The following is a 27,641-nucleotide window of genomic DNA, read 5'->3' as shown; positions in this document are numbered from 1 at the left end:
CTATTTCCCCTTGACATTCATTGGCATTACCCTCGCTGAATCCCCTACTATCAACACCCTGGGGGTTACCATTGGCTGGAAACTGAGCCGGGCTAGCCATATAAATACTGTGGTCACAAGAGCAGGTCAGAGGTTGAGAATCCTGTGGTGAGTAACTCACCTCCTGACTCTCCTAAATTTGTGCACTATCTACAAGGCACAAGTTAGGAGTGTGATGGAACACTGTCCACTAGCAGGTTTGCCAGGACTTTTTGATACCTTGATGAGTGCAATTCCAACAACACTCAAGCTCAACACTATCCAGGACAAAGCAGTCCACTTGATTGGCATCTCATCCACCAACTTAAACATGCAATTCCTCCAGTGCCATCATGCAGTGGCAGCAGTGTGTACTATTGACAAGATGCACTACATTAGTAACTCACCAAGTCTCCTTCGACAGCACCTTCCAAACCCGCGACATCTAGAACCTAGAAGGACAAGGCAGTGAACATCACCACCTGCAAGTTCCCCTCCAAGACACACACCATCCTGACTCGGAAATATATCACCATACCTTCACTGTCACTGAGTCAAAATCCTGGAACTCCCTTCCTAACAGCACTGTGGGTGTACCTACACCACATGGACTGCAGCAATTGAGGAATGCAGCTTATCAGCACCTTCTCAAGGGAATTAGGGAATGATGCTGACAAAACATAAACAAATAAATAAATTAAAAACTACAACTATATTGCATTGTGTTTGCAATGAATGTAACTAGTGGAGAGGTTTCCCCCATGTTCTTATTGACTTCAATTTTACTGGGGCTTCTTGATACAATATTGGATCAAATACAGTTTTATGCCAAGGGTTTTATGCTGCTCTTTTGTCCATATTTGGTCCCGGGCTTTAATGAGGCCTTTAGCCAAATGATCCTGGTGGGACCCAAACTGAGCATCAGTGAGCCGGTATTTGTATGTAATTAGAACCTAACAACACTGTCAATGACATCTTCCATCACTTTGCTGATGATTGAGAGTAGACAGATGGGAACATTGATCAGGCAAATTGGATTTTTCCTTCATGTCTTTATTATTTTTTTTGGACCAAAGGTTGCTGTAAAAACAGCGGCAGGTTCAGGACAACTGTGAGGCCCAAGAATTAAACATGAAACAATGGTCCCTGCTGCTCTGCTTCTTTTTGTCTTTTTAGCATCAGTCTCCCTAATGTTTGATGTTGCTTTCTCTCCATCTTATTCGTCCTTCTCTTTGGGAGGATGAGAGGTGTGAGAGAGAAAGGTGCTACCAATAAATGCCTGATAAGCGCATTGTGGGGGGTTGGTGGGGGTGGAAATAGCACATAGAGCCCACAATGGTTCTTTTGCCTTTTCCTCTCTTTAGACAAAAGATTATCCTTTAGTTCATCATCAAGTGATTTTAAAAAGCTCAAGCCTTGACTTTTGGGCAGCTTGAGATTTTTCAAGTAAAAACAAAATTAAGGAGCTGCAATATATTAAAAAAAGACTATTCCGTGGATAGATTTAACCATGTTATTGTGAAGTATGCATTTTAAGCTTGTTTAAACTATTTTTGGACATTAACTAAAATTTCTAACCAAAGAGAATAAATTTTTTCAGGAAGTATCTCAAGCGTTTTCTGGGTGATACGAGAAAGGTGAAAAGGAAAAAAATAGGGCCACCAGGTGGCCTTATTGTGCAATTACAAAGTAACATTTCCATAGATGATTACCACTGGAAATATAGACTTAGGAAGTGATTGTGGAAAAAGTTGTCTGAAAAATGTGATAAATGGGCTTATCACTAGAGGCAGAATTTTGCCCTTGTCGGGGGGGCTCGATGGGGGCAGACAGGAAGCTGACCACCGTCCGTGATTGGGGCTGGACCGCGATTTCGCGCTGGTGGGCCAATGAAGGCCCGCCCAGCGTGAACGCCGGCTGAACAACCTATGAGAAGGGGCGGGCGGGGGCCTGTTTTCCGCCGGGTCCAATGGCGACCCAGTGGCCGGTTCAAAAACAGTGCAGGCAGCTCCAGGGAAGCTGCTCGCGTCAGAGCTGCAGCAGCAGCAACATGGCTGCAAACAAGGATTCAGAGACCAGGCGGGAGGTGAGGTCGACTGGGCACTCGGCCTCCCCTGTTTTTCTGACGAGTGCCTCGCTGCCCTCCTGGAGGAGGTGGCTGCCAGAAAGGACACCCTTGTCCCCAAAGGCGGGAGGAGGAGGCCAACGCACCTCACAAAGACGGCATGGGAGGAGGGTGCAGCCTAGGTGAGCGACCATGATGTGGCATGGCACACCTGGGTGCAGTGCCGGAAGCGTATCAATGACCTGCTACGTTCAGGAAGGGTGAGTACCGTGTTGGCATGAGTCAGTGTGTTGAATTGTTTTGGGCTGGCCATTCCCCCACGAAGCTCAGGGATGTTAGAGTCTGAGTGCCAACTGTCAATCACGCCAGAGCTGGCCAAGGGGGTGAGCCCGGGCTGCTTTGACTGAGTGCCTTGTGGCTCGAGGGCCTCGACTCGGATGTGCCCTGCAAGATGTTTCTCAGGACTGGCCAGGCTGCAATGACGCTGCAGGCAGAGTGGACTAATCAATGCTCTGTCCTTTCAGGAGAAGATATCCCATAACAATATTGAGAAGTTGTGGACTGATGGAGGACCCCCACATCTCCTCATCCTCTCTCAGTACAAGCAGGAGGCCTTGGAGCTTGAGAGGCACCATGCACCCCGGTCAACCGGCCGCAGTGAAGCTGGGGTGTCAGACGAAGGTAAGAGTGCAGTGCACTAAAGTGAGAGTTTTGGATGGTTCAAACATGCTTGTGCAGTCTCATAATTGATGGGAGCCTCCAGACTGGAGGCCTCATTGATCATTGAAAGATGATGGCACCATGATGCAGATCTCCATTGTCTCACCAGGGTGACTAGCATGCACAGTGACAGTCTGGCAACTTGCACTAACAACATGTCCTTCTTCTCTCTTAGATCTGCCACCAACCAGCCGAGCGCAGCACCTCCAGGAGCTACCCCTGACACCAGAGGACCACTATGCTCCCCAAGCACCTGTGTCACACTCACTCTCTGAACCAGGCACCAGTGCAGATACCAGCATCTCGGTGGGCATTAGTTCAGGGGATAGTATCTTGGTGCACGTTGGTGAGGGCACTTCACACTCACTTGAGGTGCAGGTGGAGGCAAAGAACGCCCAGGGTGCTGGCAATCAGAGGAGCAGGACAATGCTCAGTTGAAGGCTGATGATGGGTCTCTGGAGTCATCTACTAGGCAGCAGATGCTGGACGTCCAGCAGGGTGTGCAGGAGAATCTGGCAGAAATCCAAGAGAGTATGCATGCCATGGTGTCTGTTGTGGAGTAGTCCCTGCAGAGCACAAGCACTGCATTGACTCTCAGGACCGAGCACAATGCCACCTCCATGGAGAGAGTGGCGACTCCAGGAACAGAATCAGGGGTCCCTGGGGTTGCACTCGGACCTGCAAGCCCTCACACAGGCACTGACCTAAGCTGGTCACCGTCAGTGTGGGAGATGGATGGGGCACCCAGTATTCCAGCTAAGTGCCCGTCCATCAATGGCCAGCAGTGGGGGGGGCGGGGGGGTGGGGTCCACAGCGACTTCACGGCGCATGAGCTGTTCATTGTCTTTGTGAGCTCCTCTCAGGGCACTCTGGATAACGGCAGCAGCTCCTCCACCACTCTGCCAGTGACCATTGCATCTGATGAGGCTGCAATGACTGGGGAGATGCCAGCCATAGCACTGGCTGCTCCCTCCTGCGGGGCCAGCACAGGCTCCACTCGCCAGAGGATGACTGTCAAGGTCATCAAGTCCAACAAGACAGCAGAGTCAGCAGGCTGTCTCCAATGCCGGTGCCAGCAAGAGAGGAGCATCTAGACGTAGCAACTGTTAGTTTAAAGCACCTTAAGCACAAGAGGGACTGGTCACGGGTGATCTTTTGTCTCCCCATTTTGCTTTCAAAGGAGCACTCTGTGCCACAATATTAATCAATATGATTTTATAAACCATGATAGTTTGGTTTGTTTGTGAGCTCAAGTTCATGATTAGGGTATTGCCTATAATTTGGTGACAGGCATCTAATATGTATAGAGATTACACTATTTTTACAAACGATGACACTCCTAACCCCTGAAATCCACACACTATGCCCTTAACCCTTGAAACTCCCACTCTAGCTTCTTCCATCTTACTACCTGCCTTCTTGCCTTCAAAAGGCACCTCAAAAACCTCTCCCTGCATTTGCCCTCTTTCCACCAAGTTTTCCTTTTTCCCTCCTCTCCCTCCCTTTTCCCTTCTATTCAGCATCCATTTTTGTGGTGCTAATTCAGTGATAGGTGGTGGTGGGGTGGGGAGCTCTGATATCAGATTAATGCCCATTTATGTGCCTTCAGACTGTGGAAATAACCATTGTCTCCATGCAATTTGCTGAGCTACCAATTTCCACCCCCCCACCCCTCCACCCTACTCCACAACACACAGCCCATTTTTATACAATGGTGTGTCCAGTAGGAATTCCTTTTTATCTTTGCTTCTTCAAAGAAGAGCTGCAGCAATAGAGGGAGGCCAGGTTGATGTCACTACACAAACAGCATTGTGGTACCCAGCGTCTATAGGAATCCCCATATTATAACATGTACCAAATCAAGCCCACTTGTATGTGTTTGAAGGGTGGCACAAGAGGTTGTTGCATTTCAGATATGTTATGCCTTTCAAACAAATCTGTAGCTCATCTCCACTATACTGCTCTGCCAGTGACTGTTAAAACTATCACTGCCCTTAACTTCTAGTGGTCACTAATTGGCCATCAACAGTCTCTGGAATGTAAGCTAAATAGGTGTGCACATGAGGGAAGCAAGGAACAGTAATTTCATCATCTTCCCAATGGATGACTAGCACCAACATAACAAAGCAGTATAAAGTTTTTGAGTGGTTAGAGGAGTCACACATTGTACTCATACCTTAATTAATGCCTGTAAATAAATTAACAGTGCGCACCACTGTGCAAGTAAATGTTCACTTCCTTGGAGTCTACCATGCAATCACTTTAAGGCAGTCCATGCTATCACACTTCAACATAAGAAGGGAAGTTTCTGGAAGGCTCCTCAGATCAAATCTGTTTTCACCAGGTATGACTATTAATTATGTTTCAGGTCTTTTTGGCTTATTTTTCCACAAAGGATTGGGAAAAAACAGTTGTATTTGATTGTTGGGTTTTTAAAGTCAAGTACATTCAATGACATTTAAAAAAAGCATCAAGACACAAGGTGCTCAGAATATGAATGAGCTAGACATTGCGTTTGTTTCTGAAACAATAAGCTTTTTGTTAACTTGCCTCAGCAATCAAGAAGCTCACCTGTGTTGGGAGGTCCCTGATCCCAGGTTCTTGGCAGGATTTGGTTGGCACAGACTCTTTGCTCAGATTGTGAATGTAAGAAAAATAAAAACAGAGACCAAAATACTCATTTAAAAAAAATATAGGGGTGGGGGGGGGGGGGGGGGCGGTGGCAGGGGTAAAGAGAGGGGGCAAACTTTCACCATGTTCAGAAGCCTGAAGCACAGGAGGGTGGTTAGAAGTTATTTTATTTAAGTGAAGCAAGATGATCCACTGCTATGAGGACGTTTCATGTGTGTTTACCATTGAGCATTATGCATTGACAAGTTGTTCTGATTGGATTGAATGCAAATCAAAACTGTTGCTCTGTGCACTCACTTGCCATCAGATGCTGCTATCTGAGGTTTAGCCCAGTTCCTCTAGGGTAGCCAGGTCATTTGAGACCTGAGGGTGGTTATTCTTGCCCCTTTGTCAAGCCCAGTTAAGGTCCCATGCTCTGGGTTACAAGCCATAGCCAATTACAGAACCAGGTAATTTTCGGTGGAGATGGCAGAAGATCTAGAGCCTCGAGAGATAACAGATGATTTCAGGCAAAGGATCCTTTGGGAAGACGACTTGTATCTCCTTTAAGCACACAGGAGGATGACAGTGGGAAACCACCTCATGTACTCATTTCCCTGGTAATATTGCTCACTGAAATTGAAAATGGGCAACTCCTACTAGCAACTGAAGAGGAATGCACAAGACCACGAGGCGTGACGAAATGAGTAGATGGCCTGCTCTCACTACTGCTATATTGTGCACAAACCCACAGCACAGAATACACCATAATTTGGAAGTTTGGATATAAAAGCAAACAGTTAATGCCAAATGAGCCAAGGTAAGGAATAATGTCCAAGGGAATAGATTTTTACTTCCATTTTGAATTATCAGCATGAAATAATCCAAAGTCAGACATAACTGACTAGATGCAAGGTAAACTCCCAAATTCCTTCTGCAACAGTGCACTGCTCATCAGAATAGGCGTCCTTGCAGTCTCTCAAAATGAAACTACTTATTGGGAGTAAATGACATACCATGAGCAGTTTGTAGCATTCTTACAGCATTCTGAAGACTCATAACTGCAATGTTTTTGAAATGGACTTTTATTGTGCAAACTGTTAGTTTATATTATAATATTGACAAAATATTTCACATCTGAACTCATGTTTTAACATTTTAATATTAAATTAACCAACCAAAATTACACATTTTACTCAAGTCTACTGAAGTAGCCATATCTAGCTGTAAAGAGGAGTACAAACCAGGAAGCCATGGTTAGGAATAAGTTAGTTATTTGAACCCCAGATTTAAATAGTCACTTAACCCCATTTGTCCTTCCAATTGATTCTCACTAGTGTTACCTGTTGTGGCAACACCTACTTCAGCAGAAAGGGTTGGTGAAATTTCCACAAACTCCATCCATTCTACTCCCCAGAAAGACTAGTCCCACTGGAGTTTGTTCCCAGCAGAAGCCATCACTGCAGTACTCCATTTACCGGTCTGTCTGAGGGACAGCAAAGCTGAGTGGGAAAGTTCCTCAATTCTGTGCTCCCAGCAGGGGGCCAACACTTAAAGAAAGCAGAAGTAAGATAGCACAAGGGCATTGCATTGAAGGCTCTCCAATTTGTGCTCCTTTTAAGCTGGGGGCACAGGGGCAGTGAACGACTTTACACAATTGGTAGTTCAAACTTTCTCAATGGTTTTGGCAAATTTTACCAAAGATCTAGCAAGTTACCCCAAATGACAGTTTGGATGATTATTCAAAATTGTTTTGAATACATTTAATACATAACATTTTTAGACTATGTACACATATTATATTCATGTTTTTCACTGCTGCATGATCCGAGATTAATACTTGGAAACAAAAATGACCCATCAGTATAAGTCCAGGTCATATTCCTAGCAATGGCCTATAGTAGCAACTAGCATCAAACTGCAGTGTGATACTGTGACAGAAACAATGATCCACATTAAAACTTAAAATCTAGTCATCCATATGTTTGGATATGAAAAAACACGAATACAAGAAAAATTCCAATATTTTTCAGCTGTTTCGTTTCAGCCCAAGGGCATACAGATATATAGCTTACGGGACCTATTCAAATATGGACCAGGTGTTGTAGCAATCTTGCTAATTCATCAGTTGTGTGTGCTGAAGTTAAGTCCACATAATATATCTATTATCGATCTGCATTACAACGTTATTATAGACAATTTCCCTCGAGAGTGCGGTATAGCATCTGTTGCTGTTTATTTGCTAGCAATGCATGAAGCAATGCACAGCACTATTTTTAATTATGCCTTTTTGCTGCACCCAATTCCAGGCAGCCAATTAGTTCATTAGCCTTTACCAACAGTGTTCCGGATTGGCTATTATGGACAGCCCATTATGTAGACCTCTTGAGTAGAACCTTAACTGTCTTGGTCTTTGGTGGAGTATTTGGACCATTTTCAGCTTGGGAACTCGAACGAATAAATATTCTATCCACAGGGATGGCATTCAAAGGCACCTAGATATCCTTATACACACATCATGGAAAGTTAACATGCAGGTAAAGTAAGAAAACAGGAAAATGGTAAATTTGCCTTTCTTACTATACTTATATAAGCCTTTGGCAAGTCCACACCTGGAGTACTATGTACAGGTTTGGCCTCCTTACCTAAGGAAAGAAAACACTTGCCCTAGGAGTCCAGGAAGGCTCATTAGATTAATTTCTGGCCAGGGTAGATGTTTGGACAACGTTTTCCTTTGCTGGAGAGTTTAGAATTAAGAGTCAGTCTCAGAATAAAGGGGTTGGCCATCTAGGTCTGAGATGAAGACAAAGTTCTTCACTCAAAGGAATCTTAGAAATCATCTACTCCAGAGAGCTGTGGATGCTCAGTGTTCAGTCATTGAGTATGTTCAAAAAAAGATTGATAGATTTAGGATACGATTAAGGGATTTGGGGATAATGCGGGAAAATGGAATTGAGGCAGGTGATCAGCCATGATCTTATTGAATGGTAAAGTGAGGTAAAAGAGTTGAATGGCCTACTCCTATTTCTTATATGACTGTACTTCAAATATAACTCATTCACTGTGAAGCGCCTTATAAATGCAAGCTTTCTTTTATAAGATTAGCCAAGAACTTTGCATGGAATCTTAAGCACTTAGTAACAGTGTGTCAGGACCATACCTGGGTTGGCAACTTGACCCTGGGTGGAGAGGCCCTCCCAGTTGAATTCTCTGGAAGTCAGCCAATTAAGAGGGTGCCTCCAGGTTTGGTATCCAATTGGGAGACACAGGTGAGAGGAGCATTCAGGAGCGTAATTGAGGATGTGGTATTTAAAGGGAAACCTTTAAAACAACAAGCAGAGTGGTGGAGTTGTGTATTTTGGACAGCAAAGTTGCAGAAGCAAAAGAAGGAGGAAGATGGATGCCAGAAGGAAAGGGCAGCCCTAATATTTACAAATGCAACGCTTGAAGTAATGCTGGAAGCTGTGAGGACATAGATGCACATTCTCTTTCCAGAGGCTTGGTTGGAGATTGGGGAGAAGGTGTGCAGCTGGGTGTGATGTGGAGGATGCGGATCCAGTCAAACAATGCTTTAGTGACTTAAGTCTGATAAGTGGCATGCAAGAATCAGATGGCAACCATCAATCTCACTTCCATAGCCTACTCCAGCACATACATCTTTTCAAGTTCTCTCTCTGCAACCACACTTAAGAATGTCTGCTCAGACAACACCTTAACTCTACATCTTCATAGAAAGCAATGACACTTTCCCCAGTTAGCTGACCTAGTTCTCCCTATCCCACAGTGAGCCCCCTCATATGCCTTGCTTAAGTCCTAGGCAAAGACTGATCTAATAATAGTCCTCAGTCTCTTTTCTCCTACAATGAGAAAAAGAGAGCTTTCAACTTCTGGGGGAAGCACAGAAGTGGGGGTGGAGTGGCATCTTTGGCTTTACTGACAACAATGGCAGAGGATGCCCTGGAAATTGGCACAGTGGCATTAGTGCATGCTGTCCCCGATGAAGAGATGGGGTGACACAGCGATTAGGTGAAAGCATTATATATGACGCTTACAGCTGGCTTCAACGTGACTTATATGAAGCCCTGTTTACCTTTGGGGGAAATATAATGATCAGCAAAATGCAAGGGCTTTATCTCTCTGTCAGCTAGGTGCCTGACTATTGTCTTTTATCTCAAGCAGGGCATTGCCAGGGGCATAGAGAGAGGTAAGAGAAGAGGCTATGCAGTCCTTGGAGGAACAGCACTTTTCTAAGGAAGTCACGGGACTCCTGCCCACCCTTCACCTACACAGATACACTCATCTTGGTGGGTCCAGCATCACAGGTAGGAAGGGTAGCATTAGTGAGGGGCACTTCACATCTGAACAGGAGCAGATACTGGAGGCAGAGACAGCCATAGAAAGTCCCCGTCAGAAGTCTGAAGGAACATCCAGCTCTGCTCAGCTAGGCACAGATATTGAGCTGGGGGGGAAATCGGGATCGTACACAATGCTGGTACTTGTTGAGCAGCTAGAGGGCAAGCATGGTTATCTGTCACAATTCCCAGAAGCAGTGCAGTCCCTAGTGCTGAAGGTGGAGGATTCCATTTCAGCCATCAGTGCTGTTATATCTCTAGCATATGAGTCCATGACTACCTCTACAAATAGTTGCCAGCCTTATGGAGACTCAGATGGTAAGGCTAAGGAGTGGATACAAGCGCTCAACCACATGTTGGCAGCTAACTTTCTAAACACTTGCCGGGTTGCCTACAGGCGTGCAACCTATGTGCCCATTGGGAAAGAGCTACTGCAACCCTAAAATGGCTCTTTATTGGTATTCTTATTGCCTTAATAGGGTGAACATTTCACCCATGGGGATTCCCAAATGCACAGTCAACTGGTCCCTGGGAAACCTGGTGGAATGGAGGTGGGAAGATGTCAGATTACCGGCTTGTCATCAATTCCCACAATTTTAACCAGCCTGCATGGCACCAATCCCACTGCTAAATGCCCAGCAAAATTCAAACCATTGTGTTCAATTTTACTTTTGTGTAAAGGATTGGCTAGCCTTTATATTTCAGAGAATATATTTTCCCTAATCAAACCAAAGTGGTATTCTCAAATCATGTAACCACATTGCGCTAAATAAAAACCATTGCAAAGGTAGGTCACATAGTGACTTGCCACTTATTCAGGATGTGTGGAACTTACAGTTCTAATTGGTTTGAGTGAATTGCCAAGACTTGGTATTCCAACAGGGGGAAAAAAACAAATATAAAAATAAATCTCTGAATCTCAAGGAATTAGCATTTATATAGACAGCACAAAAAAATTAAAGCAGTTGTAAGTCGGCATAACCAATTTCAGCAACCAACCATATCCTGTTCAATTCTATATAATCTGATTGTCATTCCTCCCAGGGTACCATATCAGTGTCTATCGCCACACAGTTGTATGCTGCATATCGTAACTTCTCTTCACAAAGCTTTGCACTACAAATAAAGCAGAGATAAAAAAAAAAACACATTAGAAGATACTTAAACATTTGTGCAACTGTATGTATATGTATAGCCTTTAATTAGTGTTATTACAGGGGAACCTTGGTGGCTCACAAATAGCTGCTGTTAACCACATCATAACTGCACTTAGTTCAGGAAGGAAGACAAGCATGGGCAAAGCTGAAGTGGGTGGCTCAGGGGAAGCTAGAGGAGAAATGAGGTAGTATTTGAGGAAGGGCAAATGGAAAGGTCTCCTTATATCAACTGTATAGAACAATAATCAGTGCTTGTATGCCCTTTAATATAGCGAAAAAGTCCAAGAACCATTTTAATTCACGTACTGGAAATGTAAATAGCTCACTGACAAGTCCACGATAAGCCAAAGTGCCTCCTCCCGTACTGACATTTCCAGAAAAGAAAGTTTTAAATTTGTAATTTCTTTAAATGATCTTTTGCTCTGAATTTGCATTTCCAAATCCTAGAGAATGGAACACTTTACTTTTTGACCAGGAAAGTTTCTTCAATAAATGTGCCTCAGTGCTACTATCTGAAGAGCAGCCCTGACCATTTCCCACATCAAACCAACAACAGCCTAACTGAGTAAGATGTTGAACTTTGGATAGTTTTGTCCTGCAGATCTAGGAGCACTGAGGCCAGTCAACATATTCCCATGAGGCCTTTTCAGTAAGCCGCAGGAGGAGATTTTGAGCTCCTCAGTCTTAATTTCTGCCACCATTGAAAGTTATAAATGAAGAACATCAAACCCATTACAACAACCAGTTTCTTTAGAATTTGAACCGTGTGTAGCTCAGTTTTTTCAAATATACACTCAAACATTATTTCCAATAAATGCCAATAAATGCATCAGTGCAGCTGATCACATGATTTTACTGTCAGTTTATGTACCCAAGCAAGAAGAATCCAATCTCACTTTGAGCTTGCCATCCCAAAATGTGTGACAGCAATACAAAGGGTAAACAATAGATGTTGAAGTCAAGAGAGCGCCAAGTCCATCCACTAATCTAAGAGATCTTAAAATGACATTGTTGGATAATTTTATATAGAAGCTTAATGTACTTGTATGGAACTATTTGATGTATTCACTAAAATAGCAGAAGGAAGAATTTCTTTTGAACACAATGCTTTAGTACATTAATGCCCCACAACATTATTTCAGGGTCCAGGTAATAATTTGGTTGATGTGTGAACAAGGTTCCATATAAAGAATCCAAAGTGAACATCCTACTGACATAATAAAAACAAAGCCTGAGAAAGTACGGATATTCTGTCACTGACATTTTAATAAAGAACACATCCCCACTCACAAAGCACAGCAAGGAGATCTATAAGTGCATTTACACTTCACAAGTTCAAAGTTAAAACCAGGTTGTGCTCATGCTAAACTTGGACTATGTGTCAGGTGCCAAGGGTCAAACTGACTCTCAAATAATGGTAAGTGAGACCACTTTATCCAGTTCAGGCAGTGATGCTGAATGTAGGCTCATTTGTAATGTAGCTATAGTGTTAGTGTGAGGCCAAATCTCTTTTCATCAACTAATCTGAACTACAGTTGTAGCATGAAAGAGTGCCAGAAGACAGATTGCTTTAGCAAAAAAATTTTCCACCACTTACTGAACTCAACATTCAGCCACTCCTGAAAAGTGAGTATTATTTTAAACTGCAAACAGAATAGAACATGATTTTGAATACATAATTTAGCAAGTTTATCCAAATCCCTTCCTTCAAATTAGTTTTCTTTCTGCAGAAAATTATGAGAACCATGGATGTCCCCAAAATATTTTAGCTGGATGGAAGAGAAGCTGGGAGAATTAGTTCCATGATTTAGATCAGTTCAAGCACATGATAATTTAGATTTATAGAAATAATCTTCCAAATGATGTTAAGTAGACTGCAATTTATATAGGGTCGAACTAACTTCAAATGTCCAACTCTAGAGAATGAGTTTCACTGAGATAGAGCCAGGCTGCACTTGTGTAAACAAACAGGATGTTCCTTTTTGTGGATTAAGTGGTTTATCTCTATCTTTGTAATGTATCCATGTCCTGGGAGAATACATAGGCTACTCAATAACTGGTCCATTACAAGCTGTAATAAAGTGACCCAAATTGACTGCTCCTCCAATATCCTCTGTAGGGAATGCAGCTTGCAGCACTGCTAATGAGAACTTCTCATACATAGAATAGTGTTAATCCTTTGCATCCCGAGCTCCAGCGGGGAATAATAGAAAGCACAGGTGTTCTCCTGCACCATCTAGTGGTCAATGATAGAATGTTTTCTGCAGAACTTCTTATCCAGGAAGTCTGTGCAATGGACTTCTCTTCACCTGCCATCAAAAAGTAATTTAAAAGGACAAGATTGTCTTTGTCAAGTTTGCAGGGGACTCCATCATAGTTGGGCTCCTTTGGGTTCCACTGCCCCTCCAATTTCCCCTATCCCTCAACTCCTTTCTCACGGATCTGAAGTTTTCTGTACAAAATAGTCTCTTACGAACTGAAAGGTGCATTTTTATTTTTGGCTACAATAAAGGTCAACACAGCCCAGATCTCAGACAATCCTAAATCACAGTAAACTACTTGATGGAGAAGACAAAAGATTGAGAGCTCAGGCACCTCAAAATCTAGGCTGACACCCCAGTGCAGTACTGAGGAAATTCTGCATTGTCGGAGCTTTTTGGATGAGGTGTTAAACCTAGGCTCTGCTTGCCCTCTCAAATGCTTCAAAGATGATCAGGCAAGCTCTCCCTGGTGTCCTGTCCAATATTTGTCTCCCAACCAGCTTCACTAAAATAGATCATCTGCTCATTATCTATATAATACTGCAGATACAAAATACTGCAGATGATGGAAATCTGAAATAAAAACAGAAAGTGCTGGAAAAACTCAGCCAGTCTGGCAGCATCTGTGTAGATCAGAGTTAACATTGAGTCCAATGTGACTTCCTCAGAACTGAAAAAGAAGATTAATTCAGAAGAACTGAAGGAGGTCATTATCTCACTGTGTTATGGGACCTGGCTGAGCACAAATTGGCTGCCGCATTTCCTACTTAAAATGTCCAGATTTCCCAATTGCCTTTAAAGTGCTTTGGCATGTCCTAAGGTTCTGAAAGGTGTAACTATTTTTGTATACTGAGAAGAAGGTGGAAAAATGGCATACCATTTTATTCAGGTCAAAACTACTTTCCTCTATACACTACATTGCAAAAGCAACAAGACTCCAGTTAATACAATATTTAACAAGCAGTTTAGAACAGTCCAAAATGGGTTAAGATGCTTTTTCAGGAATGACTTCAGTTTCTTGGCAAGCAATAGCTCCTTTGGACAAACAATTCAATTTATTTGCCATAGTCTTTTGCTGCACAAGGATGATGTGAACTTCACTCACGGACACTGCTGTTTTTATTGACTACTGAATAATTCTCCTGTCTTAAATTATTTAATACTTTTCAACTTCATAGATTATCTGCAGCAATGAGGTGATCAAAAAAATTAACAGCCTTACCACTAATGCTTGGAACTTCTGTCCCCTGCCCTGAGATAGATAATCTGCAGGTTTTCAGACCTGACAGTAACTGCAAACTAGATTTTCATCTGCAATCATTAAACATCAACATAAAATTGATCTTAATTAGTTTCTGAACATGCAGCATTGCCCAATTACTTGTGAACTCAGTCTACATTTTCAATTTTGAAAGTTTGAGAAAGCAATTGGAATAAAACAAAAATTCCTATTTTGCTGAATTCTCCATATAGCAATCTAATTGACAAACAGAACAATTCAGATCTTGTCAAACAAAAGCAGGTCAAGTTAAAATTACAGTAAAGCTTTAAACCAAGACATGCTTAGCTGATGGATAACTCCTTCTCTCATCTAACCCTTTTATAGTTATTTTTCCCATAAATAACATTCAAGTCTAAGGTAACTGACCTCAGTCCAGATTATTATAACCAGACTCCTGTCACAGTCCAGGGTGAAAGTAGAGGAACAATAAATACAAGCTAGGATTCCAGTAAAGGCATCTTGAAATTGAACATATGTGGTCATCAGATAAATGGTACAATTTTAAACAAGATACAAAAACTGTGAGACCTAGGGGGTGTAAGTGTACAAATCTTTAAAAGGTAACAGGACAGGTGAACAAAGCAGATGGGATCTGGATTTATAAACACAAGAGTACAAAAGCCAGGAAGCTACACTAAATCTGTATAACACCAACACTACATAAAACCTGTAAAAACACTAGTTTGGCTCCAGCTGGAACAATTTGTCTAATTCTGAGCACCATTGTTTTGGAACAATGTAAAGGCTTTGGATAGGGTATAGTAGAGATTTATGAGAATGGTTCCAGGGATAAGGTACGGTTTTGTGAACAGACTGGTGAAATGGGAATGGTTTTCCTTAGAACAGAGAAAGGCTAAGAGGAGATTTGATAGTGTTTAAAGTCATGAAGGGTTTAGATAGAGCAAATAAAGACAAACTGTTTCCAACAGTTATTAATACAAGAACCTGAGACACTAGTAGTTAGGATTTTGAATGCACTGCCTGATGGGGTGGTGGAAACAGATTCAATATTAGGTTTCAAATAGGAATTGAATAAATGCTTGAAGGAAAAAACTGAAAGGATAAGTAAATGAGACTAATTGGATTGCTTCTTGAAAGAGCTGGCATAGCCTTGATGGGCTGAATGGTCCTTCTGTGCTGCACTATTCTACGAATCTATGATCGGGAATGACAAGTCCAGTACTTAGTGATATATGGCTACATCACCCCCATATGATTGCACCTTAGAAAAATGTCCTTGTGCACCTCTATGACATAGGCAGTAAATAAATGCAAGATTTTGTTACAGCAGCCAAACTGTCTGCCTAGGCTCATACATGCGCTCAGACCACTTGGATAAACAGTGGAAGACTGTCAACAGCTATGGAGTCATAGTGTGATTACTTGTACACAGACTAAGAGAAGAAAAATTACCATTGCTCCAATGACTTAATGGTTAATGGCACTACAGATATCTAACCTCAGATGAGGCAGCAGTTGCAGTGCTACAATTCACCTCAATACCTACCGGTCAAAGACAAAACGAGAGCAGCCCAGGCTCCTGAACCCTTCTGGTGACTCTGGAGATTGTATGAATAGGAATATGTGGACCTCAAGGGAGAAAGAGTTTGGATTTGTCTGTGATACACCAAACGCTGGCTGACACTGCAGGGTCTGTGATATTATGAGTTGTGAACAATGCTTGAGAGTACTGCCTTTGTCTGTTAAAATACAAGAGCCATCACTTCTAGGAAAGGAGGTGAGAAAAATCAAGAAAAAGAAACTCTATATAAAAAAAAAACAACGGACCTGGAGTAGTTTGGTAGAAAAAGTGTACTGGAGCACGTGGAAGACTCTGGGAGAGCATCTGTTTTCTCTGATCTGTCAAAGAAACAAAATGATAATGTTTGTAGCAAATACCATATATTGTAGGATTTTTAGAAGAACATTTTCTATATGAAATAAAAAGACATTTCATTTCTCTTCATAGTAACATCTAGATAATCTCGATAAAATACCCCATGAAACAAAGGATGCTGTTAATATCCATGACGAGGGGCAGAATTATAATGGGATGTGTGTTATATGACCATATGGAATACCAAGATATGCTGGCTTGTTGCTCCTACCCCCCACCATCACCACTTACTCCCAAAGCATTCAAACCTGGCCACCTTTCAGATCTCTGTCTCAGCTGAGTTAACAGGAGGCAGATTAATGCTTTGTAAACTGAGGATCCTGATCCTACCTTACACAATGAGAGCAAAGATCTTTTCTGACCACGAAACATGAGTTGACAGCAGGATCCTGGGTGCAATATCATTTTCCTTCACAGGTAGGAAAATAAAGCAATAACTTTCCTTAATTTTACAAAATATTTGTTAAGAGAGAATAATGTTGAAAGTATATCCCAAATCTTAAACTTCCCATTTATATAAAACAATATTTTACGATATACTCTCAAACCTGAAACAAGAGGGGGCTCTAATAAGCTAGGAAAGGTCAAACACAACCATATCTTCATTTTTAACCAATATTGGAAAGTCAGAAATACCAGCCAAGAGATCAGGAAGCTTAAAAAGTCACCACATGCAAAATGTTAAAACAAAAGAAAAACATCAAATGCTGGAAATACACAACTCAATTAACAGCTGAAAAGGGGGAAAAACAGGTTAAATGCGCAATTGAGATTAGAAATTAACTGAAAAAGAAAATCTAACTCTTGAACCTACATCTTGCTTTCTCACCACTTTCACCCTCTTCAGAGTCTTGTAACATTTGTCATTTCTGCAGAAGGAAGATTGAGGGCTTTCTTCCCAGTGCTCCATAGCCAAGCACTGCAGTGATGAAGAGTATCCTCTGGTGAGGAAACATCTGGCGTACCTGAATTCCACCTGGTGGCCAGTAGGGAGATCAGGAATTTCCTGTGGTAAACTGTTGGTGTAAATCACAACAGCACTCCTCTGACAACATTTTCATCTTTTCACCATTGATTTTCATTTTGCTTTCCATTTGAATGTAGGATGCTGACTGCACTCTATTAGTTCATTTATCAGCACACTTTTCATCACCCAGGACAATCACAATCCAACAATCTAAGGCACTTACCCTGACTTGTCTGGGTAAACGAATATAGGTGCAGGCAGACGGCTTCTACCTGTAACAAACCTCAAGAACCGACTACGATCCTCTGGAAGATAAATTAGAAAGGAAATACATAGAAGCATTTACTAACAGTACCTTATATCAATGGCTATTTATTGTTGAGATCTTAGACTAAGAAATGACTGAAACTGTCTCAAACCTATTCCAACTCAGATTCTTACGGCCAGCAGAAGGAAGGAATTTTTATTGGATTAACCTGTATTGGCTGCATTAATAAAAGAACTTGCATTTTTTTCTGCCAATGAAGTACTTTTGAAGTGTGGTCACAACAAGGTCCCACAAACAGTAATAAGGTACTGACCTGGCAATCAACTTTTTTTTTTTAAAAGTTGTTGGTTGAGGGACAAATATTGGCCAGAACACGGGGGATAACTCTCCTGCACTTCCTCAAAATAGTACCATGTGACCTTTTACATCCACCTGCGAGGGCAGACGGAGCAGACTGGTTTAATGTCTCAGCCAAAAGATGGCACCTCCAAGAGTGCAGCACTCCCTTTATGCTGCACTAGAATGAGAGTCTGAATAACAGGCTCAACTCTCTCGAGTGGAAACTCAAATTCTAGATGCAGAACAGCCAAGTTTGCTATTCATATCAGCCAGTCCATTGTAATCATTAATCATAATTTTAGGTTGCATATAGGACAAAAATAGTCATAATTTCACCGCTTCTCATTAATCTGCTCTTATTGTAATATTTCAGAGGTAGCAAAAGGGTTCCAATGCCTGTTAGCTATCACGCACAGTGGCAGATACTCAGTCTAATGAGAGATGTCAACACTGTCAGAAATGACTAATTATATCCACTAAATTATAGCAAATTGGCCATCATAAAATCATTAATTTAGGAATCATGCAGATATCATTCACATTATGGACAATGGAACAGGCTGGTTTAACAAGTCCAATGACAGTGGATAAGGCCACTTACCATTAGTGAAATTTGTAAGTGCTTCCCAAAGATATTTGACTCTGGTATCAGACTGCTCCAAATCCTCAAAGCGAGCTAAAAAAATAGATATATTCAGGTAAGAAACAACCGCTGACAAAGTCTGAATTGCTTTATTTCTTGGGCAGCTGATTCACAGTAGTACTATTTAATCAAAGTTGAAGGGTCTATGTAGCTATCACAGCAGGACGAGAGGATATATGGGCATTAGGGATTATTTCAACTGAAGCTTTAGTTTCAGTGGAAATAATCCCTAATGCCCATAGCCTATTACCACTGTTAGGTCAGATAGTATATTTACTTATGGCCTGCTAAATTAATATGTCTGCTCCAAACAGGCTTGGTTTTCATGCAATGCGTTTCCTGAACTGAAGGGAGACAGAAGAACATTAGGCTGTGACATGCCATAGAGAAGGAGGGGCACAGAAATCAGCTTCTCACCTATATTCCTCCACACCATGAGTTCCTGCTATGACCTGTGTCATCACTAAGTGTCAAGTGGAGGTTGCGCACCTCAATTCAGGGAAGGAAAAAATATCAGAGGCCAAGAAACTCTAGCCTACTCCTGCCTATTTTCTAGTAGATATTTGAAGAGCAGTAACATCAAGGAAATAGGAACAAGTCACTCACACACCCTGATCCAAGTCAAGGTGTGTTGCATAGAAAACATAGGCTGTAACTGCCTTTTACAAGTTGCAGTAACAATCTTGGAACACAGTGCAAACAATCATACACAACACCAATGCATTCACTTCACAAAAATAAGTATCTATATGGCTCTCCAGAAAACCAGGCAAATACAATTTGAAAAGGAAGTGGAACAAAAACAAATAATGCATCATTTACATCAAGGGAGAATCTTGCCCTTGTTGGGCAGGCTCGAAGGGAGCGGTCAGGAAGCCAACCGCCACCCGCAATCGGGGCCGGAAGGCAATTTCATGCTGGTGGACCAATTAAGGCCCACCCAGCGTGAAACATGGGCGGCAGCGCTCAGCGCTGCCTGTGCAGGCGGGGGGGCAAGGGCGACTGTGAACTTCGCGCATGCACGTGAGTGCTCGCTTGATAATCTCAGAGCTGCCTCATATATATATATGAAAAAAAATTAAAATTGCAAAAATGACACTGTCACATGAATGGGGACATGTTATTAATTAAGTTTTAACATTTTTATTTGCTTTAGGAAACCTCATCCTGCCCATGGATGAGGTTTCCTAAAATGTGCACAGGCTGCTTAGCCTTTTCGCCTGCCCAGCGTGAATGCGCATCATTTCATGCTCGAGTGGTTCAGACGCATGCCTGCCTGAATTAAAAAAATTTGTCCCAAGTGATCCTACGATGCTCTGAAATCTGTCCACGGGCCCCAGTCTACTAGTTCATCACCAATCCTCGGTGCTGAAAAATCAACACTGCTCTCAGAAAAAGTTCAAATTCTAGAAAGACGGGCAGACCACTTTAACCACACATTCAATAAGTCTTCATCCAACGAAGATGCAAATCAACAGGCTGCCATCAACTTCTTTCTTGATGACTCGCCCACACTGCTAAAAACAACGAATGCAATCAAGCTCCTGTTGTTTCATGGCAAAGCTTCAAGACTGGTGCTTTCAAGGCTGGTAGTCAATGCCTGGTCAAGAAGCTCACTGAACCACTGTACAAGTGGAAATAAATCATGGAGGAAACTTAAATCTCTCCATCACCGGCAAAATCTTCGCTAGAATCCTTCTGAACCGTAGTGCAATATCTTGACCAAGATTTACTGCCAGAGAGTCAGTGTGGTTCCAGAGAAGATCAACGAACCACAGATAAGGTGTTTGCAATTACACAGCTCCAGGAGAAATGCCCAGGACAGAAATGGACCTCTACAGTATGTTTGTTGACTTGGCCAAGGCCTTTGACACAGTCAGCCTGGAGGGCATTTAGAAGGTAGTGGAGCAATTCAGCTGTCCTGATAATTTCATCACAATGGTTCGATGACTGCATGCTCATTAGTGTCTTGGATGATGGCGAGTCTTCTAACCTATTCCCAGTCACTAATGGAGTTAACAGGGCTGCATGCCAGTGACAAACCACTTCAGCATGTTTTACTCTGCCAGGTCCTCCCTTGTCCTCCATGGTGGTGATTTTGGTATCAAAATCAAATGGAAGGGAACCTGCTCAATCTCAGATGACTCCAGGCAAAGGTCAAGGCCTCCAAGGACACTTGGCAATTTCCTGTTTTGCAGATGACTGTACACGACGTAAGGCTTGAAGTTCACAAAGGAATCAACAGCGAGATTAGTCAACTTGAAACAAGTCAGAAAGGTTTATGAAATATAAAACTTAACCAAACTAGGCAGTAATTTCCAGGCTCAGATAGGCTTTACTTGCCGTTTTAACCATGGACAGTGTAGCACGCTAGGACTTGTTACATGGCATTGTCTTGCTTGTAGTTCTCATCACATGGTCTTCTCTCGCTTGCAGTTTCGTCTTTCATGCTGCTGTGAGGCTGTCCTTTGTGATGGCCTCCTTTCTCTGCTGTTACAGGGTTTTTGGCTTGCTCCTTTTATACAGTTTCCAGTGCCTGGGTCTCCTTGGTCTGATGTGATTTGTACTTCATGTGATTAAGTTAGGCCTGGCCCCTTCCAAAGGTGATGTGATTCATACGTACCATTAGTTACGGATTAATTCAAAGCAATTCGATCTGTCCTTGTAGATACATGAGTCATTTTTTTTAAGCCAGCATGTGCAATTTCAAGTAAATACAGTTTTCAGTCAAAAAGTTCATCCAGAGCTTAAAATTCAACACTTAAAATCGAATATTTACATGATCTTCCCACGACTAGCTACTGGTTCAGAGCTGGACATGCAACGTAGCATGGACTTGTTCTCAAATGCATCAAGAACTTTGTCCTTACGATCAGCACAAAGAAAACTGAAGTAATGTGCCAGCTTGCTCCAGGAAGCCGCTATCTTGAGCTCAAGGTTTCATCCCATGACCACAACCTGTCAGCAGTGGCAGTGCACTGTTATCATCTGTCTATATTGACGACAAAACACATGTAAGAATTGCCAAAGCAAGTGTAGTTTTAGGCTGACTTCAAACATCAGTCTGGGAATGAAGATGAGCAAGTCTGCCTACCAAACTGAAAGACTATAGCGCAAGTCTGCCCACTCTGCTCCACGTATCTGAGAATGAGATGGTGTACCAGCATCATGTCAAGAAGCTCAACCACTTTCACTTGAGCTGCCTTCAGAAGCTTCTGAGAATCAGATGGCAGGACAAAATACCAGACACTGAGGTGCTCACCCAAGCTGGCATGCCAAGCATCCACACCATATTGAAACAGAAAATGCCTGACACTCGCTTACCAAAGTAAATCTTCTACGGAGAGCTAGAGTCTGGGGTGTGTTCTCATGGCGGTCAAAGGAAGTGCTACAGGAAAACTCTGAAGGCTTCACTTGAGTTTTGATATCGACTTAAGGCTCCTGGGAGAAGCTCACCCAGGATTGCTGCACCTGACACAAACAAATCGTGCGCTAGCTTTGTGGCCCTCCTTCGAAAGCAAGCACATATCAGAGGCAGAAAAAACACAAGGAGAGGAAACCCCAAGCCATCAACTTGTCTAAAACGCAATGTCTACGGTATCCTGTCCTATTTATGGTAGAACCTTCTGGGCACAGACTGGCCTTAGTAGTCACCAATGCACTCACTGGAATCCAATCAAACACTCCAGATAATGAACATGGCCATCTTCACCTTGAAGGACGAACAAGGATATTAATTGTAGTAAAACTAATTTATTCTTATACTCCAATCTATTTGTAACAAAAGCTAACACACCATTTGCCTTCCTAATTGCTTGCTGTACTTGCATGTTAGCTTTCTGTGATTCATGTACAAGGACACCCAAATCCCTTGAATGCAAACCTTAGCTTTATCTAGTGTTGGAACATGGCAACCTTGAATGTAGATGATTTCTTACTCCTGCACTTGCTACAGTACAAAGCCTTGCAGGAAGGAGGACTTAACAAAGACAGCCTACACAATGCTGGAGTCCTTTTCAAGGCTGACTTGAAGACTGGTGTTAAAGTGGATGACGTGGCCAGGTTAAAATTGAAGTAGTATAATTAAAAAGTCATAAAGCTTTACCCCCTCAATTTTCTCCCCTCTTATCTCTGAAGGTATCAGCTAATGCTGGGATAACTTCCACAGGTGTGGCCACTCTCCAGTATTTCACTCAAGTATTAATTTTTTACATATGAACCTAGATAGCAGCCATCAACAGGCCATTCAATCATGGGAGGCCTCAAGAGATGAGACCAAATCTGCCCCTCTGTGATGTTTAAAGTGTTGTTATTCTCCTCCCACCACTCCCCCATCCTTACTGACATGCTGAGGTCAATTATAATGCCCTATTACCACAGGTCAGATTTGCTAACTGCAAAAGCCATGGATCAAATTCAGTACCTTTTTTATTTGAATGGTTCTGTTCCACACAAGGTTCTGTCTTCCTCAATGGGCTCACAAAACCAGAATTGGCAAGGTTTAAGTTGGAAGCCCATACTAGAGACACAAGAGCCATGGGTTGCTACAACTTTTCATTCTGTATCAGTTTAAAAGTTTACACTAAGTGCCAGCAGCTAAGTTTCATACGTCCCCTGCTTGGGGATTCGTTCCAAAAAAAAAAAGTGCAGCCATGTTCATCACTAGCTCTGCCTTGTGACACTTAAGCATAGATAACCATCACTGGCTGAAATGGATAGCTCAATCATGTCCAGGACGTGGGAAACTTGTCGCTCATTGGTACTACAGAGCAATTTCTCCCAGTCCTTCTGTGCTTCTAGCTTACACCAAGATCATAACTGTAAGGCAGTATCCTTAATACACAATTAACATACAAGATAAGCTTAAAGGCACATTGTGTATATCTGTATGATGCAAGTTAATCAACAACTACAGTACTAAAGCAGTGGATATTCCAACCTAATCAAAAATCTCTAGATATGGTCTAGTCTCAGTGACGTTCATAGTGGGACTTCACTGGGTACCATGTTTTACCCATTTGTTGGGTAGGAAGGAAGGCTGGACTGCGCGAAGAGGGAAGCGACCTCTCAATTATCTCCGGAACACCACCCACCTCCAAATTCCCCTCCTAGTAACATGCCATCCTGACTTGGAAATATTTCTCCTTTTCCTTCATTGAGTTAAAAACTAACTCTACTTAACAGTAGGTGGGAGTATCTTCACCACATGGATTGCAGCAGTTCAAGAAGTTGGCTCACCATCACCTTCAAGGGCAATTGGGAATGGACAATAAATGTTGGCCTTGCCAGCACTGCCCATTTCCATGGACAAATTAAATAAATGGCATAGATTCTATATTTAGAATCAACTGCAGCTTGGGCCATCTATCCCACATGTTGAACAGAACTGTAAACTATGGAAAAGAATAATTTTTTTTTTAAATTACAAAAAAAAAGTCTGAAACATAGGCTTTTTGTACTTACTTAAACGTTTGAGAGCTTCCACTGTGATTTCAGGATCACCACAGACTTTCTTTTCCAGCTCCTGCCAGGTCAGCAGGTCAAGCACTGCTTGGGGAACAACCTTCAGTAGGCCAGCCCTCATTGCCTGAATCTGAGGCAGACCAAAGAAATGTAAGCACAGGCATTGGCCACCAGAGATTTTAAATAAGCTGCGCACATCTGGATGCAAAAAATGAGGCCAAACATTTTGAAAGGATAGATTCATTTGGTTAAAGCTGCAATATGTTTGTCATCTAGGGAAGGGAGCAAAAGGGCAACAGGCTTTCTTATGCAGAAGGGACAATTAAAATGAAACAGTGAATCAGACTAGGGCAAGTTTGTATATACTTCAACAAAACCTCCCCACCCCCCAACCCCAGTTATAGCCTGTTTGCAATGAATTAGGACTCCCAACTCGTCTTTGATCTGGAATGTGCTGAATGGGATATTTGTCAATGAAAGTACAACAAAGTCTTATCAAGCATTTTTCAGCATTGTTCCATCTCACCATCTCCCTCTCCTCAGCTCTTCTATTTTCTTTGCTGTTTTTGACTCTCTAATTACCTGATCTTTGTTTTCTTCCAGTTTTGCTTTTTGTACCAGTTTAATGAACTCCATCCGATCCTCAAACTGGACAACGGTGTTGCTGCCATCAGGTTTCAGGTCCATGACAGAGTGATCACTGAGCACAGTGGTATAGGTTAGCTCATTCCCAAATTTAAATTCAAATGTTTCCTTGTCCATGGTTTCCATCGCTTCCAGCAGTTTCACCTGCACAGAAGGAATGGGACTGACCTCAGTGTTCTAAACTATAATTTGTAAGCAATTTATTTGTTTCTAGTCCAGTTAAAAATAGATACTTTAGAAGAAATCTTAATACAATTTTACTATCTTCAATAATCTGCAGTTTACTGTATTTTTTAAAATTTCACTTGAATGGCGCTCCAGCTAACTGCAGCTATATCATATGCAGTTTATATAGGCTGAGCAGGTTGCAGATACATATTTCCACCAGGTGATGGCACGACTATTTCTCAGATAGTATACAATAAATAACTTCCTTCCATTGTCAATATGAGAGAAGAAAGTGTTGAAGGGGTCTGAGAGTTCTTTCCTACTGTGCTCAAAAGGGCAAATATAGTATTAAAGGTGAGAGGCTCTGTGGGGAGTAAGAAACGGAGGAAGCCAAGCTATTTTATAGGTAGATTTTGATTAAGAGGTCAGCACGGACATCCTTGTTGCTTTTTATACACATCTCTCTATCCTCCTTGATTTCCCTGATTCACAGTACAACTCCAACACCTCCTTATCCTACCATGCCTCTCACTCTAAGAGGAATCTATTACTTTTCTTTTCTCATGCAGCACAGGTAACAAAATCTTACAGAACTGTCAAAAAAAATAAGATAGTACTGAAGAGTAAAATGCTCAACCTGAAGGGCAGCAGAAAAAATGTATAGTTGTTAGCAGATGCAATAATCTGATACTGTTAAGAATCTATTAACTGGGCATAAAAAGTTACTGAACAAGTATTGACCTTGGAGGAAGCACAGCACTAACTCACCAGAAAGCTACCTGCTCTCTACTTCTGTCTCCTTCTTAAAATCTCTCTCTTGACCAACATTTTGGTCACCTGTATTAATGTATCCTTGTGGTTTGATGTCAAGTAATAGTTTGATAACGCTCCCATGTAAAACCTCCTAAGGTGTTTCAATGCTAAAAGATACTATATAAATGCAGATTGTTGTTGTTGAAACTGCCCGAATCTCCTTTCACATAGGTCATCGCAACCGGAGGAGAAAAGTCAAGAGCTTTACACATTTGTTAGGACCAAAGTTCAAGAAATAAAGTGCAGTATACTAACTCATTCTATCACTTAATTCACATAGATTTAGAAACACTGAGCTGCAGTGAATGTTATGAACTACAACAGAATGTTGCAGCAATAACCATTAGCTTCAAACAAGCAAACTTCTAACAAATTGCATTCAGTATACTGTCTACTCATATTAATTAAGAGTGTATAGATCTATTTATAAAGTACCTACAACTCACCAAGACAGAATCCACTGCAGGAAAATCTTTGGACCATCTCACTTCCTCCCCTGCTAGTTGTTTCCACACAATTCCAGGAAGAGCCAGCACCTGGCAAACATTCACATGGTTCTCATTAGCCTAAAATATACTTCAGATAAAGATGGATTTGTGCATATTACTTTTCTTAAAGCCAAGTCAAAACAACAGGAAGACACTCCAGTTATATCATTTTGTATCTCATCCTTGTAGGTGTAATTCACTCCCAACTCAGAGGGCACTCAGGTGATCTAATAGCATTCTTCTACCATTAAAGTTTTGAGCTGACAACTTATTGACATGACTTTCTTATATTCCTTTGTTCAGGGAGGAAGTGGGATCAGAAGTGACACTTAGTTTCTGGATACCTCACTTCTTTTCATTCAGTAAGTTAAATAAAAACTGGAAACGCCCAATCTGGAAGAATTATGAAAATGTAGGACAACCCAAATCTGACCAGGCATTCCCACTAAACCACCTTCTGTGTCTTTGCTTGGAAACTAAACTAAAATAATCTTAATTAAGCACTAAGTTGTAGACTCTAAATTTACAAGATTCTAAAGGGGTCTTTTGAACTGAATAAATTGAGGGGGGGAAACAAGAGGAGGCAACTACTAGGTACATCCAGGTAACGTACATTATAAAGTTGAAAAAAAGAGACATGTTGAAGCTTTTCATCTTGCACTCATCAGGACACTTAGCAAGAATACTATATGTGAACTATTGGTTGGCAAGTGGACTCTGATTGGTAGAAGTGTTACCATGGAGAATGCACCAATGATGACGACTGACAGTTAACTGCCAAGCATTGTTTCAAATTTAAACCAGGCAGGTTGACCCTGATTTGTCAAGGCATTGCCCTAAGGAATAAGTCAACGAATGGCTATCACTTATTTTGTTTAGCTAAAACAGGTGCAATGTGCATACATGTTCTTTCTGTCTATATGTTCTGTCTGCAAAAAACAGGCTCCATCCACATTCTTGCATTTTGATACAAAGCAACTTGCTGCCTCTGCTCACTCTCTTTCTCTCGAATCATTGCAGACTGAACCTGTTTGTGGGGCTCAGTCCTTCAAAACCCATCTCTGTGGCAACATGAATCATGTGGACCTTGTAAGCAGGTAGAAATGTTAACTAGCTATCCTTTAGATTCCCAATTTCAGTCTATATTGAAACTATATAGATAGATTAGAGTACGACCGTTTACAAAACCTGGCATTCCTAACATCTTCCTGGGATTTTAGAGACTAACAAACAATCTACCCACTGTCAGCAAAGATGCTTTTGCCATTGTATATGATGTGAACACTTTGCACCTTCCTCCCAGTAAAGCAACCAGGGCTCCCCTTTAATCTTTAATGAGCAAGCCCCCCCACCACGCTTGCTGTCGGCAGAATTCAGAACAGGTCACATAAACCTCTTCATTCCTTCATTTTATCCTAAATTAAAAACAAAATCCCAAAAGATAACAGTTTTAAAAAACATTACATTTGTAACAAAAGAGATTAC

General features: G+C 41.8%; 1 protein-coding gene across 2 annotated transcripts in view; it reads right to left on the bottom strand.

The window, feature by feature from the left end:
- Positions 1 to 6,482: 6,482 nt before the first annotated feature.
- Positions 6,483 to 27,641, bottom strand: part of hectd3 (HECT domain containing 3) — a 59,564-nt gene continuing 38,405 nt past the window's right edge. The window contains exons 16-23 of one of the 2 annotated variants that reach the window (XR_005945542.1): positions 26,115 to 26,204; positions 24,625 to 24,831; positions 24,043 to 24,172; positions 18,538 to 18,612; positions 17,553 to 17,634; positions 16,254 to 16,325; positions 15,973 to 16,165; positions 6,483 to 10,881 (exon numbers count right to left, since the gene is read on the bottom strand). Coding sequence is in view for 1 of the 2 variants with exons in the window: in XM_041208648.1 (XP_041064582.1) it covers positions 10,797 to 10,881; positions 16,254 to 16,325; positions 17,553 to 17,634; positions 18,538 to 18,612; positions 24,043 to 24,172; positions 24,625 to 24,831; positions 26,115 to 26,204 (741 nt within the window). In the remaining variant the exon portion in view is untranslated. The remainder of the gene's footprint in view (positions 10,882 to 15,972; positions 16,166 to 16,253; positions 16,326 to 17,552; positions 17,635 to 18,537; positions 18,613 to 24,042; positions 24,173 to 24,624; positions 24,832 to 26,114; positions 26,205 to 27,641) is intronic. The other variant, XM_041208648.1, reaches the window with a different exon arrangement.

Source organism: Carcharodon carcharias, chromosome 16 (assembly GCF_017639515.1).
Source record: "Carcharodon carcharias isolate sCarCar2 chromosome 16, sCarCar2.pri, whole genome shotgun sequence".
Taxonomy (NCBI): Eukaryota; Metazoa; Chordata; class Chondrichthyes; order Lamniformes; family Lamnidae; genus Carcharodon; species Carcharodon carcharias.
Note: the sequence above shows the minus strand (reverse complement) of the source record. Positions and strands in the feature narration are given on the sequence as shown.